This window comes from Ictalurus punctatus, chromosome 17, assembly GCF_001660625.3.
Source record: "Ictalurus punctatus breed USDA103 chromosome 17, Coco_2.0, whole genome shotgun sequence".
Lineage (NCBI taxonomy): Eukaryota > Metazoa > Chordata > Actinopteri > Siluriformes > Ictaluridae > Ictalurus > Ictalurus punctatus.
This window is the reverse complement of record NC_030432.2, coordinates 9,076,454-9,098,225: the sequence shown is the minus strand read 5'-3', so window position 1 is coordinate 9,098,225 and position 21,772 is coordinate 9,076,454. Positions and strand designations below refer to the sequence as shown.

Genomic DNA, 21,772 nt, shown 5'->3' with positions numbered 1-21,772 from the left:
ATTGTTGCTGCCAGTCTGCATTGTCTGCCTGTCCAAAATACTGAATAAATGCCCTTTTCCCTTTGCTAGCTATCAATCAAGCCCCAACAAAGATCTCAGCAGAGATACCAAGTTGTTATATATGTGTGTTTAAGAACAAAGTTTAAGTGTTAATAGTCAAATAGATTTCAATGCCAGGAGGTTTGTGTGCATCTGTGGATGGAGGACGGTCACTCAGGGTCCAGCCCTGGACTGTCACTCAAGCAGAAGCTTCTGTGACAGATGTAGCCCATGTTTGCTTGGCAAATAGTAGACAAGACAAGTCACCAAGCATAACAGACATTCCCGTCAACAATGTTTGTCTTAAATGGCAAAGTCAGACACAGCCTGGGGTAAAGCTGGATGAAGTGGAATACACAACACAGTGAGAGAGACTGTACCATGCAAAGTACTCAATTCAACATGAAGTCTCATTCTGACACCTTGTATCAAGTTCAGTTATAATAATAAGGCTATGTTCTCACTAAGTGGCAACCATTATGATTCTTTTCCTCCTAAACCCAATTTCCTTTCCTCCACCGAAAACTACATATTTGCTGAACTCATCCAGCTTTTTACACTGACCCTGTCATAGCAAACCCCGAACATGGTCTGATTTGCTTTCAGACATTGTCTCAGGGTCAACAGGATGCCGCCATTATTGTCAAAGCCATCAAAAAAAAAAAAGTTAACTGCTTTAAGAGAGCTAATTCCAGACTGCCAAGATAATTAGAGAGAATGATATGGGTGTGTTCACCTCCACTGTCTCTGCAGGTCAGACAATCCTCATAACCAGCCGACCTGTTAGACACATGCTGATATTGGGGAGTAAACGAGATGTTTTGAGTCAGTAAACACAAGTGAAGCAGGTCAATAAGGCTCCTCACAGTACCGTATGGCTGCTCAATGTGGCATTTGGGAGTGCTGAAGCATGCTAAATTCCTGCTATGAGAGAGAAAACAAAAGCACAAAGGTGTATACCAGCAACTGAGAAGGACGTAAGTGGGAGAACTACTTTACCTGCCTTAGGCCATCCCTGCTGTTCTGCATGATGCGCAGGGCATAGTTAGAGCGCTGGCCCCTGCTGTTGAACTCGATGTGGCCTGTTAAACCTTCCAATTCTACCTATCCGGGAGAGGGAGACACAATATCTGGTCACTATAAGAGTGGTGTCATAGTGCCTCAGGTTGGTGAATAAAATGATGAAAACTATACCAATAATGGGATGACAGAGAACACATTAAAATATTATAGAATATATAACAATACATATACTTATGCAAATACGTATATTATAATACATTTTTGTCTGGGGTCAAAGAATATTCATTAGAATATCCTTTGACTAATTGGCAATTGTCTTTTTACCAATACCGTTTACACATAAAACTGTTAAAGTTAAAGCATCTTGCATGGAAACATATTACACTACTAAAATAATACATTTGTATACAGAATAGTAAGAAAAAACAATGCTGTTATGCATTGTTACCAATAACATTCTCAGTCAAGAGGATTAAAAACGCTTAGGTTTGTGTCTTAAGTGCTCTTCTCACTAGGTACAGTATGACCACTTCTACTGAGTTGCATGGTTGCACTGCATTATAACTTTCTCTTTCAAATTATTTCCTTGGCCAGTTTATGACTAGAACAAATTCAATGTTATCTCAATTGAATTTCTTTAGCTGTAATGAGTAAAACTGCCAGGTAAGGTCGGTGGAGGCGGATGCAATTGCAATAAGAGTTTATTGTGGAAATAGGCAAAGACCTGACAAAACAACAACAACAACAAAAAAAACAGGCAATGATCAGGCAATGATCAAGAGCAAACCCCAGAAACAGGGCAAATCCAAAATCCAAAAACCAGGTCAGAATACCAGAGAAACAATACACAGTAAACGGCTTGATAAGGTCAAGTAATCACATACTGAGCACTACTTCACAACTGGCTGAATGTTTGTGGGCTGTTTGTATAGGTGCAGGTGGAATTGTGAACAGGTGTGCATGGTTAAAATTCCAGTGACTGTGAATGTGACAGAATCTGCGTTCATGCCATGTTGTAATTACTGTAATTACGAGATCCCGATTTGTAAAAAGCGTTCCCGTCCTTGTAGAACTGGTAATTACAACTTGTAAACTAGGAATTTTCCGAGAGCTCTGACTTGTACCACTTGACCGCTGCAACGTCATGCAGAAACACTCAAAATGGTGGCGGCTTCAGCAGTAAAATATAGTTAACTAGTTATCTCGTAATATTTCTGTGCAATAATTCATATAACTGACTATTATTAATGTCTTATTAATGCAAGATTAATCTGAAAATAAATGAAAGACATACAATATGGTTTGATGAAGCTAGCACAGAGTTGGAGTTGTTGTTTAGGTTTGCAACAACACATTTCCAAAGCCTGTGTTATTAATAAACATGTTGTTGTTACCTGACGTGCTTTCTGTCTTCAATATTTAAAAATAAAGATGCGATTTAATGTTTTTTGCATTTGTCAACATCATCATTTCAGACAGTTTAATTTTGGTGTACAGAAACGCATAATTCCAAGTCCGAGGACGTGAACAGCTCTGAGTAGAAAGTCCGAGTTGTCATCTAGTAATTCTGGTCATTTCGACATGCTGTGAACGCACCGAGAGCTCATGTGTTTTTGGAAGTGTAGTCCGAGGTAGCTATGTTTGTAGGTCACGGTATGTTCTGGTGGATGTGGGAGTTGACCTGACAAAAAAGTCCAAAATATGTTTAAGGTTTAAGGGCAAGTCAACTGGGTCCATGCCATGTTCTTCAGAAAATGATAAACAGAGAATCTGTAACACTTTTGTTCAAAACAATCAAACAAACAAACAAAAACCATTAAACTTACATTTAAGTTTTGTCATCTGTCCTCTTGTGTGATTTGTACTTTAACTGAACAGCGTGCAGTTTATCTAGTTTCATTTCAGGAAATGAAAGCTGAAATTCTGATCCATCATCTCATATTTGATCACAAACCCAAATGTCTTCAGTGTATAGCACAAACAAAAGATAGATATGTACAGTAGATAGATAGATATGTTGTGACCCAAAAGCATTAGGATCAACTGATAAAAACACAATGTGAGAATATAGAGTTGATATATTTTCCATATTAAAGTTACTGAATAGGTAACACTGTTAATGTTCCAGCAATGTATTGGCAGGAAAGCTTGCCACTTCTTTAGCAGTTAGTAAATGGTTAGCAATTTAACAATGAAAGGGGCACACCTTCACCTTCTAAAGAGTTATAATATGGATCACTGCTGCATGACATTTAAGAATGAACTACACTTCTAGCTCGATAATGGTGCACTGTAATGAATGTGTCACATGGATGATAATGAGGGTGTGTGCCCATCTGGAGTACAGGGCTTGATGCAGTGCTGCGTGTCTTACCATCCTCAAGTAGTTCATCAGGCTGGTGCCGTGCTCCCAGATCTTGGAGGACTTGCAAGAAAGCTGAGTTGCCCCCACGTTCTGGCTGCGGTTCAGCTCCTGTACAGCCGCAACTACTGTGTGTACGGCATCAAACAGCAGTGCAGATGAGAGCTGGGACACAAACACATGCAGCACAGAGCAGGTAGTTAAATCTGACTCTAGTTCAGTTGAATATGTGTGTGTCAGCCTGGGAAAACAGCCACAAAAAAAGGATTTTGAACAAAATAGTGTTTTTGATGCCTCAACGTTATGAAAGCATCAATATATTTCTCTAGAACGATGTGGAAGTCTTTTTTTCAACTACTTAACCTTGTCCAAGCTTAGGTAGATCAGGTAGATAAGATAGTAAAAACAGTCAGTGTGTCTAAAGATGCCCAAAACCTTGCTTGAAAACGGACATAAACCTAATCAATTGAGTATCTAATCAAATACTGGCTGTCAAAATGTCTGTGGATTCATTTGCGCCTCAGTTTAGTTGGACTTGACTCATTACATGTAATTTTCTCCCTTTTTTTCTTTTTGAGTAACCAGATTGTAAAATGTTACACGGCCCATACAGGATTTGGTGATGTCTTTTATGATTGTTGTGGCCAAAAATACTTGATTGAACTGCAGCTTTTTTCAAAATTTCTGATGCAATTTGCAGAGCGTTTTTGGTGTGCATTCCTTGCAAAAAACAACTTGAATTGGCGAAATTGCAATTACATGAAATTGTTTTGCATGGCCTTTCGCAGTGACGTTTGCTGGTAAATGAGGCCTTTTAGCTGTACTCATGTGTGATGCACATAAATCTAAGAGGGCTTTGACTGAATATGCGTTGTGATGATGTCAAATGACACGCCTTGGACCAAATCTGTGGAAAATCTGAGGTCATTTTGAAAAACTGAAGGCTCCTCAGAATATTGCAGAGTTTGCTTGATTTTGCATTAATTTCTATGATCACAAAATCCAGGAGGGACTGATAACATTACTTCTGGAAAAGAGAAACACATAACATAATTCAATCCAGGAAAGGCAGAGGTTTTTAGAACTTATATAGTATAAATTTCACAGACATTAAACGATTGTTAAAAGAGGATCCAGCTTTGAAAATCCATAACTGGTAACACTCTATGTAATGCTCTACTGTCCACTGTGCAAACACAATACCATCGCCTCAGTTATGCTTGAATGAAGTGAGTACACTTTGTATCACATGGCTAAATGGTGGCTTGGTCAGGCAGCCATGTGGGTAAGATTTTAGATTATATGGCTGGACTCCAACATGTTTTTCCATACAATTTTTGAACAGCGTGGGAAACGGAAAGGGAAATGACTCCTCGTGTCTATAAGTGCTCTGGTGAACAGGGGGTGATTTTGTGAGTGTACCTCATGCTGTTAAGGAAAGAAGTGGTGCGCTACAGTGAGATACAGGTCTTTCGGTTAATCTCTGCACCGACCCACCTGCCTAACCTCACGCTAATAAAAGAAAGTGCTGAAATCCAGGGCTTAACTATACTCCCGCATATCCACTATGGCAAGGACATTAGAACACAGGCTCACTGCTCTGCATTTTAAACAGTCTGTACTTTCAAGACCAGTGTATCTAACACATTGCTCAGAGTCATTGTTGGGTTAAGCGTGCGCTCTTCACTTTCATACTTCTACAACACTACACTGCAAAAAATAACGTCTTAGCAAGTGGAAATACCCTGAATATAGACAAGTTAATCTAGTATTTATTATTATAAGACTACAATAAACCAATTATAAGATTATTAATCTTATTTCACTCATTTCCCCCATTTGTACTCATTTCAAGCTTGAAATAGTCTTGTTCTATTGGCAGATAATTTGCTCATTTTAAGCATTTATTTCAATAAAGAAGCAAGATTATCTGACAATAGAATACAAAAACTAAAACTGCAAGCTTGAAATGAGTAATAATGTCCAGAAATATCTTTAATGATCTTATATTTGGTTTATTGTAATCTTACAGTATGAAATACTAGATCAATTTGACTATATTCAAGATATTTTCACATGCTAATATAAATTCAAACATTCTAATGATTCATTAAATATAAGACCTAAATACAGTAGAAGTGCTGACCCAGTGAGAAAAATACAGCTGGTTTCTAAAAAAAAAAAAAAAACACATTTATTTTCTAAAATCCCTCCTCATGTTTTGTATATATTAAAAATATAAGACAACTTTAAGTAAAGTGCTTCAAAAATACTGTATGATAAATCTCCCAAAAGTTATTAAATCCTGCTTCTGTGAAATCAAGACATGAAACAAGGATTATCTTAAATATTTTAGTACCTTATAATCTTTGCATGACCTAAAGGATTTTAAGCTTGGAATGAGAGGAGAGGGAACAAAGAACACAGAAGTTCCTGTTTATGTGGATGTATGAACATCTGCCTATGATAAATTATAAAAGCTTTGTTCCTCAGTTTTAGGGTTATCCAGAGGTCTACTAACAGCCGTGCAAACAGTTCAAACCCATTTAGTTCGTGATCCTCAAGGCAGTTTTCTCCAGAACTAGAGGAACATTATTGTTTGATCATTTCCTTGCCAAGAACCAATAGCCAAAGCTGTCAACTCGTGACCATGACCCCATGTGGTTAACCTATAAAACCCCTCACTATACCACATTCTTATCCTCTTTCCCATAATTGTCTTGTCTAGGATTTGAGGAAATATTTTGCATGCCAGTGCTTTGATATTTGTTAATATTGTTGTTGTTAAATCTGTAGTCTCTAGATAGAGTGTATTGATAATGATGGGTGATGATCATTTTAATGTTTGACATTACTAATTCAGCCACAGTTGGCTGATTCGCCAAACAAGACACATGGTCGATTGTTTAAGCTGGTGTGCAGCAGCTTGGGAACAGCTAATCTTATAACCTTAATAAATCCATCCATCCATCCATTTTGTGTACCGCTTATCCTAAACATGGTTGCAGGGAGCCTGGAGCCTATCCCAAGGGACTCAGGGCACAAGACAGGGGACACCCTAGACCCAAGACACAATCGCACATAAATTCACACACTAGGGACAATTTGGAAATGTCAATCAGCCTACAATGCATGATGTGGGAGGAAACCAGAGTATCCAGAGGAAACCCCTGAAGCACGAGGACAACATGCAATCTCTGCAGGGCGGAGGCGGGACTCAAACCCTCAACCCTGGAGGCAAACTTGCTAACCACTACGCCTCCATGCTTTCTTAATAAATCCATAAACACAATTTGTGTATTCCAGGGCCGGATGGCAAGTTGTTAGTTCTGCCAAGCCCTGATGAATTTGGACAATGGACACAATCAATGTCCAAATTGTTTGGGTCCTGAACATCTACAGCAGGCATTTACAGAGCCTTGTCCTAACTGCAGCATAATAGTGATGTGATAAGTGCACCTTTCAGACTATGGATATACTGCTGGCTATTCATCACCTCCAGCATTGCGCTGCCACAGCAAGGTGAGCTGCAAAGCCACCTGGGAAGAAAAATGTAAGCTCCTTCATGGTTTTGCAGCAGCAGGAACAGAAATGGCCAGAAAACACCGCTTATCAGTCCCATGAAAGAGGATAAGCGAGTGCCTGCATGGGCCAGTTGTTAGCGGTAACACAAGAGCACAACGAAGTGCAGAGCTCGAGGCAGCCTACAGCCACGTCTCATACAGAGACAGATCCTGATGCACTTTCAGTGTCTGTGTCTCCTCACTTTAGGTCCACTCCGGTCACTGATGGCCCACCACTGGAATGTCTGATGACCAGAGTAAAATGCAGAAATGTGGTTCAGCAGCAGCCAGTGATAATGATATTAAATAAAACTAACTCATGGTCTAACTCACGGTATAGTCACACAACGGAGCGACTGGGCTAACCCACAATGTATCAACGGCATTAAAGCACCCTTGTGCACACTCAAAAGTGCATTGAAGCTGTGACCCAAGGTTAAGAATAATGACTTGAGTACAGACACAGATGGTCTCACAAGTGGTATAGGCTAATGAAGCCCTGTTTTTATATCTGCATGGCATGTAGCCAAATGCAAATGAACTGACGTGATGGTTCGTAAAGTATATGACACTATGGCAAATGTGGGTTGTTTCCATATCTCCAGGCACAGTTTCTCCTGGCGCTTAATGAGATACTGCCCATAACTGCAGGTGATATCCATACATACAGACCCACACAAGCTGGTTGGCTCAAATATATATGCCAGATGCTCAATACAAACACAGTGAATACACTGTGCTGCCGCTAGTTCCTGCAATGTCTCTAGTGTCAGGGAGGTACTAGAATGTTACTTTTGTCCAACACACAATCTGGACATTTTAAAGCAGCAGGCTACATTTAGGCACCCTTGTCTGCCATCAATAATGTTTCGATTTTTCAGCTTCATCCCTTGATTCTGTTTAGTTAGTCTGCTGCACAGACTGCCCTAACATTCACACTATTCCCACAAAGATAGGATCCAGAAACTACAGACAGATGGTGTTATGCAGGAGACAGTGCTGGTACTGCTGTGTTGTCTTGCTGGGACTCTACCATGAGTTCATTCGTTCTTTCGCAGACTGTTTGATGCTATGAGGCTCGACTTCCCAGACACCTGAGCCTTCTTGATGGAGGAGTGTCCACACTTCAGCCCTATGCAGACTTTCTACATCAGCCTGGGATGCTGTTATCGAAACTCCAGTACTGAAACTGGGTATGATGCTGTACATACCATTTAGCTTAGAATGCTCAGTATGTCAGTCATATCACAAAGGCAGTGGCCACTAGTAGTGTGTGCATACCCTGAGGCATTGATCCAGTACAGGTGAGGCACTGTTTCGGAAAGGTGGAAAAACAAGTGTTGATGCTTTCATGTTAATGTCCTTCAAATGACAGCTGTGTGGCTACTCCTCTAACATTTATTGGAAGTTAGTCAAACATAATAGTACAGACAGACAATATAAAGGCTTTTATTATTATTATTATTATTATTATTATTATTATTATTATTATTATTATTATTTTACATCAATCACCTAAAGAGGAATTGAATTTTACAATGCGTCTTGAAGTGGACAGATAAACACCAGTCTTCGGAGCAGAGCTGCATTTTGGGCCGATTCAATTTAAAAGGAAGTAGTTCAACTAATGTGAAACACTTATAGAAGTGCAGAAGTTGATCTGTTTGCAGGAAACCTATTGTCCAATCTGTTTCATGGACAGGGCATAGACAAACGTTTAGGGCCAGGATGTGTTGGCACATAATTGGCCAAATCTACAGCTATATGCCTTTCTATTGCCTTCACTAAATGGATGAAACTGCAGCACATTCAGCACACTGTGCAACAAGAGAACCACGAATAGTGCTAGACATACTGATACATACAGTAACAATCTATTGTTTCACCCATTAACTGAAGGGCCCTCCATGCTTGTTACCTGTGAGTCCTGATGAGCAGGTCACTGTGGAAATGCAGACCACATACTCTTTTAAATCATTAATCTGAACCTTTGGAGCAAACCCATCATACTGCCATGTTTGCAATCGGTCAGTCATACTCTTGTGCATACTGGTTAAGACATTGGACTACTGATTGGAAGGTTGTGAGTTCAAATCCCAGAACCACCAAGCTGCCACTACTGGGCCTTTGAGCAAGGCCCTTAACCCTCAACTGCTCAGTTGTATAAAAGAGAAAATTAGATAAATGTAAGTCGCTCTGGATAAGGGCATCTGCCAAATGCTGTAAATGTAAATGGTTAAAATACAAGCCAGTGGAAAGTTTTCTCACAATGTGCTAAACATTGGGCATTTCTACCATTTAGAGTTTTTCACAGATTCAGTTAGTGTCTCTTTCTGGGTCTACCCTAAAAGTTTACATGGCAGCATTGTCTGTGTAATGGGGACAAATTGATGGTTTGCCACTGGGACTGCATAAACTAGTCAAAACCTTCATAGGTGCTGACTTTGCTATTGGATAACAAGCAGGAATAGGGGGAACAGGAATACTCCACTAGTTTAGAAGGAAAATGCCCTCGAGGTCCTTTACTCAGTCATAGAACCATGGCACATAGTTTTCTATTCTACTTACATTAAAAGCCTGAAAAAAAAATCTACAAAAAAAAAACCCAATTGCAACTGGTAAAAAGCAACACAAACAGCAAAGTTTTTGACAATAATTTTGTATTAAATACCGGCGTGCCAGCAAAAGGGGCATGATCACAGTTCTCCTGCCAGGAGCGGTTGAGGCTGAGAAGGAAATCTTGGAAGAATGGATGTGTTCTATTGAAGACTGAGAACCCGATGATGTTCACCCGTTGATCAGCTACATCATCCAGTCGCAGCAGAGAGAATTCCTAAGGGAACACAGCAAGTATGAGTTTAATTGTATAAAATACAATACCTTCTGAATGTCAAGAACATGGCATATTGCTGAATTCAATCCATCCATCCATTTTCCATGCCGCTGTTCCTACACAGGGTCATGGGGGAGTGTGGAGTCTATCCAAAGGTGTGCCAACCCATCGCAACACGCAATCGCACACACATTCACAAACTACGGACAATTTGAAATGCCAATCAGCCTACAGTCTGTACTACTTGTCTTTTGACTAGGTGGGGAAACTGGAGTACCCTAGGAAACCCCCAAAGCATGGGGAGAACATGCAAGCTCTGTGCACACAGGGTGGAGGAAGGACTCAAACCTCTCTGTGGCCCTCCTCCAAGTCTAAATTTGTCTAAATGTCTAAGAATGCCACAGAATTATGAGTGATTGAGAGCATACAAGCAAGGGTGTACAAGCAAGCATTTATGACTGTCAAGACATCATCACCTTCCCAGATGTTGTTTGTTGTGTTCAGCCTGGTGCTTCCACAAGGTCTCACTATTCAGCAATACTGGCAAATAGTTACACACTCAGTGTCATTACTCATACATGTGCTTATGTGGATTGTTTCTACAAGTGCTGAGCAGGAAATAATTAGAAATAATTGTTCGCAATGTGATGACCAGAGAAAACCTAATTTTCCAATTGGAGACAAATGAATTTCATAATCAGTTTCGTCAGGTCCAGACAGTAGCGCTCTAACTTTATTTGAAGATATTTTTCTCTCTTTTCTGCTCTCTGATCTAAACAAACCTTCTCACTTTGATTGGGCCTTGCTAACAGTTGCAAGTGGTTTTGAGTAATAGACTGCTGCTGAGTCTTCTTAAACACAGTCTTTGACAAAATGTGCAATAAGGGCACATGAGCACCCTTTCCCTTTAGTGGGATGTCATGTGCCTGCATAAACGAAGATGATGAGACTGCAAGTGTGCAATTTGGGGCCAAAAAAAAAAAAAATCCACTACACTAATCATTCTGTTTTTCTACCTGTTGTAATGTAGTGTACAGTTCGTTGGATAAATAACAAAGATTGAAGTATTGTGCTATGTATACTGTGGGTAAAACTCTACTGAGATCCAAAAAAAATTCCCAACATGCACCATATTTCAAAAGAAGGTCAATGGAAATGTCCCTGTGTCTGGACTCACACTATTACAGTACAAGTCCCTGACACCATCACTGACTCTAGGCATACTGACGACAGGTAATATGCTGAATACAGGACCCAATAAATGCACCATACAGAGAGGCACAGAGTAGAAAAAGAGAGAACCGGGCTGCTTTGGGACTGCAGCAGGAATCTTCAGAGACACACCAGCAAAAGCCTCATCTTAGTTGAAGTAGCACTGAGCAAGCCTTGAACAGCTGTGATCAAAGGAATACTCAGGCCCTATGATTACAAAAACAAAGTCAGGAGAGGTGTGAAACTCAGGCTCAGTGAAAGCAGTGAGAGGAGAGATGGATAAGGAAGGAGTGGAGAAGAGTAATGTACTGCAGTGACTTCAGGAGACAGTGCCTTTTAGTGCAAACCTGTGGGAGAGATGGAAAGAGACAGGGAAGCAGAGGGAGAGAGGCAAGAAGATCAAATACGAACGAATCCTCCTTCGCTTTTTGTTTAAAAGTGACACAGTCTGCCTGAGTCCACTCCAGGACAACCATCTCTGCATTTGTTTCTGCATCTTCCTTTCTGACGAGAAGCAATTTATAATGTACGGCAAGTCACCACAGTGCACCACACTGATCCAATCTATATCCATTCTGGGTAAATGTGAGACAACCTCCTGAAAAAAAAAAGTCCAATACTAGGCTAGTTTATAGGATTGCTCAGAGCATGATAAAGTTAAAGTGATGCATTAAAGCTATTGAAACTAAAGAGTGCAATTACAGTAAACAATTTCAAGCCCCCCCCCAAAAGATGCAACACATAAATAACAACTCTCGAGGCTGGAGATGACAGGACCCTTGGGGACAGGAGTTGGCCCTGATCTCTGACAGCTTGACTGAAGACAAGGGGATAGAGAGAAGGCGGAGGGCAGGTGAGGTACTGACAGGTTGGCAATGAGCCTCCTGACACAGCCTGTCACCTAGACATCAGCCAGAACATACTAGGAGCTGGGCCAGAATGCACACATCACACCACACTCACTCACTCACTCACTCACTCACTCTCTCTCTCTCTCTCTCTCTCTCTCTCTCTCTCACACACACCTCCCTCCCTCCCTCCCTCCCTCCCTCCCTCTCTCTCTCTCTCTCTCTCTCTCTCTCTCTCTCTCTCTCTCTCTCTCTCTCTCTCTCTCTCTCTCTCTCTCTCTCTCTCTCTCTCTCTCTCTCTCTCTCTCTCTCTCTCTCTCTCTCTCTCTCTCTCTCTCTCTCTCTCTCACACACACACACACACACACACACAGGTGGTCCAGATTTGCAGTGCATAGTTTCTCTCCCACATATATACATTCACACCATAATCTAGGCTCCCCATGTCAAACTTTATGATAATATGCTACGATAATATTTTCAAAAATCCAAACAATGACAAAAGAGAATAAATTAATTCAACATCCATCATTCTTTCAATCACTTTTTTCACAATAGACTTATTCACACTGAGAGAAAATCTGTTACTCAATACACGAGATATAACAGGCAATAAAGACTTATAACTAGGCATCAAGCTGTTATACAAAAATATTAATCTAGGATTAACTACAGAGATAAATATCACCAAGAGGAGCCCTGTCGCTGGTATGTTTTGTGGATTCAGAGTTCACATAGAGGGATTTGGGTAATCACTTTATTTATCCCTGAAACCGAATGTAATGCACTGGACTCAGGAGAAGGTTTAGATTCAGTTAAAGCTCAGTACTAATACCCAATACAAAATCCAAAACAGTAGAGCAGACAAACAACAAAAGACAATCAGGCATCAAACGACTAGACTAGGGACAAGACTTCCAACTGGGGAATTGGCAAGTCTTCGCAATGAACTATTGAAAACTGTGAGCTTCTATACATGAAATCAGGAATTGAACTCTTGCACTTACACTATATGGCCAAAAGTTTATGGACACCTAACTATCACACTCATATGTGCTTTTTGAACATCCCATTCAGATTTAGTTGCCCATTTGCTGTTCTAATAACCCCCACTCTTCTAGGAAGGCTTTCATTTAGATTCATTGGGGTTGAGGTCAGGGCTCTGTGCAGGACACTCGATTTCATCCACTCCAACTTTGGCAAACCATGTCTTTATGGACCTGACTTTATGCATAAGGGTATTGTCATGCTGGAACAGGTTTGTGCTCCTTGGTTCCAGTGAAGGGATATTGTAAAGCTAAAGCATTTAAAGACATTCTAGACAATTCTGTGCTTCCAACTTTCCAAATGACTTCCTGGGAAACTTCACTCTGCAAACATCAAAGTGATTTCTGCTGCCTTGACATAAAGAGGTCACACATGTCTTTGAAAAATAGAAAAGGGGCATTTAGCCAGGAACTGAATGGCTCACATCTTTAATAACCTACCAGAGTCCAAAAATGTTGTAAAATAGTTTATTTTGGGTCACTAGATAGAGAGAGAGAGAGAGAGAGAGAGAGAGAGAGAGAGAGAGAGAGAGAGAGAGAGAGAGAGAGAGAGAGATATCTATATATCTATATCTATCTATCTATCTATCTATCTATCTATCTATCTATCTATATCTATCTATCTATCTATCTATCTATCTATCTATATATATATATATATATATATATATATATATATATATATATATATATATATACACACACACACACACACACACACACACACACACACACATATGCACATGCTGTTGCTGTGGTACTGTGAGTCTCCCTGGAAAGCTTAATGAAATATTTATTCAGACAGGTTGAACTGACAGGTTGGATTTGCTGAAAGGTTTTCAATCATGGATACACCATACACAGAAATCCTCAAGTCACAACCTTAGGCATGAAACATATCTAACTGCTATCAATCAGTGTCTTGAAGTCAGTATTAAACCAGACATGATATAAGGAGTCTGAACATTGCGGATACCCACTAATACCATCATATAATGTAGGACTGAAGCAAAATTAGCTTTTTTCCCCCTCTACTAAACAGTTTAGGATTAGTTGTTTGGTATTGAGCCATTTTCACACTTTTGGTTTTTTTCTATCAGACATAGCCTTTACAAGTTAACTTTACTTCTGCTACAATAACAACAAACACTATTCATGAGAAATATTAGAGGAAATAAAACTGTGTAGTGAAATTAAAGAAACATCTTGAAATTTCAGCACAATTATGAAACTTGTTTCTAGACTTGTTTCTAGATTTTTTTTTTTACTAATATCAAGCTTTAAATTTTCTATTTTATCTATTTTTTTCTCTATTATCTATTTTATAAATTATTCTATTGGCAGATAATTTAGCTTCTTTTTAGAAATGAATGCTAAAAATGAGCAAATTTATTTGCCAAAACAATGAGAATATTTTTGGCTTGAAACGAGTCAAATATGGCTAGGGATTGGCTTAATAATCTTATATTTTGTTTATTGTAATATTATAGCAGGAAATACTAGTCAATTTGATTATATTCAAGATATTTCCACTTGTTAAGATTATATGTTTTTGCAGTGAATGCAGCCCTAACTACCACTTTGCTGTTGATTAAAGTTGAAACTGAACAATTAATCATCATTCTCACTATGAGTATTAACTCAGCTCTCAATTAACTACAGATACTGTACAGCCAACTAACAGCTAACATTGGCAAAATCATTTGCACTAAGTCTTTCCCATATCTACAATTCTATCACCATTTTGTAATGTCTTGGCAATGTTTTTGTGTGTGAAAAGAGCCCGTTAGCTAGCTAGGTATCAAAATTACAGCCAGTCAGTTTAATCTAATCATGGTTGTGCATACTGGTTAACATCACACAGCTGAGAAATTCTTTAGCTAGCCAGCTAACGTTAGTTGGCTTGTTCTCTAATGGTGTTTGCTTGCCTGTGTGCTGCATTCATATGAACTTCAAAAAAAACTTTCCAACTTGGAAAGAATTTGATCTCCATGTTAGAATTCCAAGTTGGCATCTTCTTTATAACGCAACCCAGGAGTGAGGCTAAATATATTACATGAAATGCTTTCATGGAAATGGACTTGAAATGTAACTGACTGACTCCCTGCTGAAATAACCCAATAGACACCATTACAGAAATTCTAATGGTTTCCACTACACATAACAAATGTGATGTATTTTGGGCCTTATTCTATTAGGATTGAATGGTTTGCATTGGTTTCCACTAGACATAAACATGGCACCAATAGAACCCAACACATTACCAGTAGAGTCCCACAAGGCCCATTATGGTTTCTATTAAAACCAATACAATTTACATTATGGCCACTAAATCCATTAGAATTTCTGTAATGGTTTCTATTGTTTATTTTCAGCAGGGTGCAACACTCCCAAAGATTACAACGATATATGCTAACGTTTCACTTAAACAGCACTAAATGCGAATGCTGGTTAATGTTAGATTAAAAAATAAACTTCTACCTGTAACTAATTGTGAATGCTTTTATTCAGAATAAAGCGAGATATTCTGTTCTTCCAGAACTCTCCCACATGATGTGAATGCAGAATTCATCTCCTGAGGCTTGATCACAGCACCTGCTTGCCTTCAGCATGTATGTTATATTTTTTACCAGCTCTGTTTTCGCTGCCCTGGTCTCTCTCTGTTTGTACTCTGCGCATGGCTGCCTCGACTCCTGGCAGCACGGTGCACCTGTGCACTCACTGTGTGAGGTTCTATGCATCTATGCGTCTCCACTGAACACACTATACAGCACTGATGTAGTATGTCGGCATTAATAAAATCAAGTAGATGTGAGCACAGATACAGCTTTCTCCTTGCATTTTAAACTGACCTTGAATGTGACAATGGCACTATATAAACAAAAATGATCAATAATTGTTGTTTGCAAAATGAGCAAGCTAATATTCTTGGACACAGTTGATTATCCTACTTCTTTAATGTTAACTAACTACTACAGTGCCTCTTTGCTAACTGCTCAGATGTTAATGATACAGCTAATCGAGGTCACGGTGGCTTAGCATGTTTACCTCACACCTATGAGGTTGGGGGTTTGAATCTCATCTCTGCCCTGTGTGCACGGAGTTTGCATGTTCTTCCTGTGCTTTGGGGGTGTCCTCTGGGTACTCCCCCAGTCCAAAGACATGTGTTGTAGGCTGATCTGAATTTCCAAATTGTCAGTGGTGTGTGAATATGTGCAATTGTGTCCTGCACTGGGCTGACACTCCATCCAGTGAGACCTTTTAGCTGTACTTGTGTTTGATGCACATGAATCGAAGGGGGCTTTGGCTGAATGCATGTTGTCATGTCACATGATGGTTCTTGGCTCAAATCTGTGGAAAATCTGTGGTAATTTTGAAAAATTGCAAGCTCCTGCAAATATTGTGGCATTTCCTTGATTTTGCGTTAATTTCTGCGATCGCACAATCGCAAAGTCCTGGAGGTACCGTTTTTTTTATAATTTTTTTTTTTTTTTTAAAGAAAATGGCAGTGATGCTAAGAAAACTACTGTGATGCCAGAAGACAATGACATTCTCAGATGCAACAGATGCACTTTCATCAGGTTTTGAATATTTTACTACAAGACTTCTATACTGACTTGCAAATCACAACCATTAGATAACTATGTGCAGGGAATGGATTAGCAATGCAACTGCTGTTACAAAATGATCTACTGTGAGTCATTTGCAAGAACAAATTTATACCAAAGAGATTTCCTCTTCTTTTTATCTTGCCGAAGCAACGAATTTGAACAGACCAGATATTTTATTCCATTATTTTATTACAACTATAGGTTCAAATAACTTGAAAATAGTAACGCCTAAATCAAAAGTTTCCTATAATTAAAGAAATAATACTGGAAACCTGAGCTGAAGCAATACTGAAATGTACTTGTTATTACATACCGTAGTTATTCATAGTAGACATGCCCATGCAGTGTATTGGGCAATGAACCACTTTATGCTCATATCAATTAGCATGAAATTAACATTCAATGCAAAAGAATATTACAAACTGTCAATAACTGCTTTTGCACAAAACACGTAATTGATAGAGTACTGTTTATGCAGAATGTTCAGAAAGAGGGAATGATAGAAGAGAGCAGGGGAAGTAATATTACACACCCATATCATCGCCTTCAGCTATTAGGCTGAATTCCTACCTTTACCGCTATTTCATTTTTAAGAGAGTGCATATATTTTTTATGGTGTCTTCACAGTCAGGATATTTTAATTTGTCTAACAATGTGTAAAATAGTTTCATTACTTTATTGTTTCAGCTAAAGGCAATGCTAACAGTTAGAAGTGTAGCTGTTAATTAGATATTGCACATTGTATTTTGCAAATAGGGCAGTTGTATTATTTTATATTAAGTGAATGAAATGATTTTATGTTGAGTTCTCCATAATGAAAAAGCATGTTTTGTTACTGATTACTAGAAAAACAGCAACAACAACAGCAGTGCATGTCCAAGAAGAAGCAAAACACATAAGTTCAAAAGAGTGTCTGTAGAGAGAATTGTGTTTAGATTCAGAATTGGCAAAGGAGGGGAAAAAACACCAAATGCAGGTTTAAAGATTCAGAAGAAAAGAGTGACTTTCATTGTTTTTAAATGAGCATAGTGTGGAACCTATACAGCAGCTCCATGGGTGCTCTGTGTGTGGCAAAAGCTGTTGTACTGTCCTTTTTAGACACTGTTTTAATCCTCTATACCATTTGTTCACACTGACAAAGAAGCAGGATGTCAGTCATTTTCAATAGCTGTGTTTCCATCCAAGTTGTGAATTTAATTTATGTGGAAAATTGCAATATCTATGGAATCTAACCCTGCATTATGATTACTTTTTCTTTTTTGTTTTCTTGTGACCAAACTTAATTTTCTCATGATCTCGACATAACAAAAATTGTTTTCTCATGATCTTGACTTGTTCCTTTTTAGGGAACTCAACATTACGTGAGCTTCACACTGTGGGAAGCGCCCTCACTCGTGACTGGTATCTGAAGTCTGTGTAAAATTACACAGTCAGGTGATGTGGCATATCAAGGTTCACGTGACTATAAAATGGAACCTGTAAACCATGTCATCAGCTCTCTCTTTTTTTCGGGCAATCAAGTTCAGGTCTATACGTCTTTCCCCTGATTGCTCTGCTCCCACAGGCTCTAGCAAGAGTTTGCCAAGATCGTGCTATGCCTGCTGCTAGTAGCACCAAATTGGCCTGCTCAAGTTTGTTTCTCAGAGATAATATCTCTGCTGGATGGAACTCCCTGGGAGATTCCCATTCACAGGGATTTATTGTCTCAAGCCAGAGAGTTGATATAATCCCCCTCGGCCAGAACTATAGAAACTGTGGGGCACCAGCTCATAGATTCTGGCCTTTCAACCGAGAGAAAAACTGTATGCATTCAAGTGGCAACTTTTTTATTGTGGTGTGAGGAACACCAGTGAGACCCAGTAACTGCACAATAGCTACAGCCCTGGAGTTCTTACAGGAACGTTTCCCAGCAGGGTTGGCTCCTTCTACAATTAGGGGCTGCATGGTGTCAGACTGCTGAGGCCCATGCATACTTTAGTGGGACATTCCTTGGTCCAGGAAGGTCTGTCAGGCAACCCATTTGAGTCCTTAGAGTCAGCTTCAAATAAGATTCTGATCCTAATGGCAGCTCTCTTGGCTAGCCCTGACATATCTGCTGCCCCTTCCTGCCTTGACTTTGCCCTGGATTAGCCAAGGCCTCCCTATATTCTAGGCCAGATTATTCCTAAGTGCCTACATCTGCTGCCCAGCCAGTAGCAATGCAGGATTTCTTCCGTCCTCCATTCCTTACACTGGAACAAGGAAGATTGCATCTACTTTGTTCAGTGATGGCTCCTTTTACATCCACTTCTCTGGCCAGTGGCATACGTCGGAGCAGTTGCTGGTCTGCTTGGCAGTGTCAGGAGAAGTGATGCTGCATCAAAAAGCAGCGCATGTCTATCTGGATAGTGGAAGCAATCTCTATTGCATATGAGGCAATAGAGGGGGGTCTTGTACCCTCTGATATTTGGATTTCACAGTCTTTACACATTTTACACCTCAAGTTAACAATATTTCTTTATAATATATAAATGTTTTCTCTTTTAGCATTGTCTACAAGACCACACTAAATATATATAAAAATATTAGTGAAGGACAATATTAGTGGAGGTCCTCCAATATTAGTGGACAGGGTCCTCCACTAATATTGACACCCTTGATGAATACGAGCAAAGAAGTCTGTGAAAAATTGTCTTTATTGTATAACATTTTGTTTTTTTGTTAAAACAAATTCACAAAAATACTCTGCTCTCATGGATATCAAACAATTGCAAACAATACATGTTTATCAAAGAAAATCTTTGTTACATATAGGTGTGCAACAATTATTGACACCCCTATGAATTCATATGAGAAAAATTTATTTGAAGTATATTCCCATTGATATTTCACATTTTTTAGTACACCTGTGTGACTAGGAACAGGACATTGTTCAATCATGTCTTCCTGTTACACAGGGGTATAAATATGAGGTAACACACAGGCCAAATTCCCTTACTCATTCATAACAATGGGCTAGACCAAGGAATATAGCTGTGATGTGCGGCAAAAGGTTGTTGAGCTTCACAAAATGGGAAGTGGCTATAAGAAAATAGCACAAGCATTGAAAATGCCCATTTCCACCATCAGGGCAATAATTAAGAAGTTCCAGTCAACTGGAAATGTTATGAATCAACCTGGAATTGGACGTGTCTCTATACTGTCTCAATGCACTGTGAAGAGGATGGTTCAAGTGTCCAAAAAATCTCCAATGATCACAACTGGAGAATTGCAGACGTTAGTTGCATCGTGCGGTCAGAAAACCTCCAAAACTACAATCCGAAGTCACCTACATCAGCACAAGATGTTTGGAAGAGTTTCAAGCAAAAAGCCTCTACTCTGAAAAATCTCTTATCTATGGTCAAATGAAACCAGAATAGAGCTTTTTGCCAATAAACACCAGATGTGGTTTTGGCGCACACAGAGAGGTAGCCATATGGAAAAGTACCTCATGCTCATGGTTAAATATGGTGGTGGCTCTTTAATGTTTTGGGGCTGTTTTTCTGCCAGAGGACCTGGACATTTTGTTAGGATACATGGCATCATGGACTCTATCAAATATTAACAAATATTAAATGAAAACCTGACTGCCTCTGCCAGAAAGCTTAAAATGGGCAGTGACTGGATCTTCCAGCAGGTCAATGATTAAAAACATACATCAAAATCAACACAAAAATGAAGAAGACTCAGTGCTGTTATCATAGCAAAGAGAGGTAGTGCTAAGTATTGATTAAACGGGTGCCAATAATTGTTGCACACCTATATTTAACAAAGATATTTTTGGATAAATCTGTGCTTTGTATGCAATTGTTTGATATCCATAAGAGCAGAGTATTTTTGTGATTTTTTTTAACAAAAGATCAAAAGGTTAAACAATAAAGACAATTTTCCCAGCCTTTCCCATATATACCAAGGGTGCCAATATTAGTTGAGGGTACAGAATATGTGTATCAGATAATAGTCATATGGTGTCAACTCAAGCCATGAGAAAATTATATGTGTAATGTGTAAATAGAGCTTTAACTGCAGTAAAGCTAGCTGTCCTGTGCCATGGACACGGTTAAAAGGAAAACTTTGAGAATGTATTTACTGAACTACATTCATCTGCTTATCCATGTGAATTCATTTTGGTACAAACTAAACCATGTTCAAATATTTGTCAGGAACTGGTAGCAGAGGCAGATGCAAATGCAGATTAGTGTTTATTAAAATGAAGCTGTCACGGATTTCTCCTCGCGATGAATGCTCCGACAAAGCTTCCGGGTTTTCACTGACTGTTTACTTTTGACACCCTTGTTTTGTTTTGGTTTCTGTCCTGTCTTTGCCCGTTATGTAATTGGTTCCTTCCTAATGTCTCAGCTGTTCTCGTTTCCCTCTGATTAGTTTGTATAATTAAACCCCTGTGTCACTGTTCTGTGCAAAGTATTGTGTGTTTATTGCCAGACCCGTACCGACCCTTTTGATCCTTGTTTCATGGTTTTGATCATGTTTTTTCCTAACGTTTCTCGATTCTCGTCCAAGCCTAGTTTATGTTGTTGCTGATTGCCCTACCACTCGCCTGTTTTTTTGACCGTGATATTGCCCTACATTTTGGGTTTGTCTGCCTGTCTCTTTAAGAAAAGCTTTCTATAAGAACTAAATAGGCATGGCAATAGCATGCACACAGCGAGGAAGAAATGACATACAACAAAGACTACAAATGACAAAAGAACTTACATGTAAATAGTGCCGCTAATTAGATGAAACAGGTGCTGGTGATTAGTGAATCATGTGACTTGGTCATGTGATGCACCGGGGCTGACTGGGTGTGTAGTTCTGTGTTATATTTAGCACTACCATGACAATACTATTCTATAGTATTAAGTAGCACAATATTGACAAAGTATTTGAATATGAATTATATTTTAATTATATATACACATCACATAAGAATATAAACTTACTTTTCCCTTCTGTGGTGTAAGCAATACATGTACATTATGCTAATGTCATTTTTTAAATTAGATTTGAAATTGCTTTAGGAACGAAAATACATATAATTCGGAATTACTTTATAGTCTTGATATTTAAAAATAAATCCAGCACAAAAAAATAAAAAATTATAAATATAAATTTTGATCAAATACAGATTTGATGTAAATTAGGCTAAAGGTGAACCATTCTGGACTCCCAGAGATAAATATACCCTGTCAGCTTCCAAGCTCCATAGATATCAGT

The 21,772-nt window shown here is 39.1% G+C and overlaps 1 protein-coding gene across 1 annotated transcript in view; it reads right to left on the bottom strand.

Annotated features, from left to right (window-relative positions):
- Nucleotides 1-342: 342 nt before the first annotated feature.
- LOC128635312 (glutamate receptor ionotropic, kainate 4) overlaps nt 343-21,772 on the bottom strand; it is a 92,754-nt gene continuing 71,324 nt past the window's right edge. Inside the window, exons 6-10 of the mRNA XM_053687516.1 lie at nt 9,659-9,820; nt 3,437-3,589; nt 1,039-1,143; nt 776-833; nt 343-377 (exon numbers count right to left, since the gene is read on the bottom strand). Coding sequence (XP_053543491.1) covers nt 343-377; nt 776-833; nt 1,039-1,143; nt 3,437-3,589; nt 9,659-9,820 — 513 coding nt within the window. The remainder of the gene's footprint in view (nt 378-775; nt 834-1,038; nt 1,144-3,436; nt 3,590-9,658; nt 9,821-21,772) is intronic.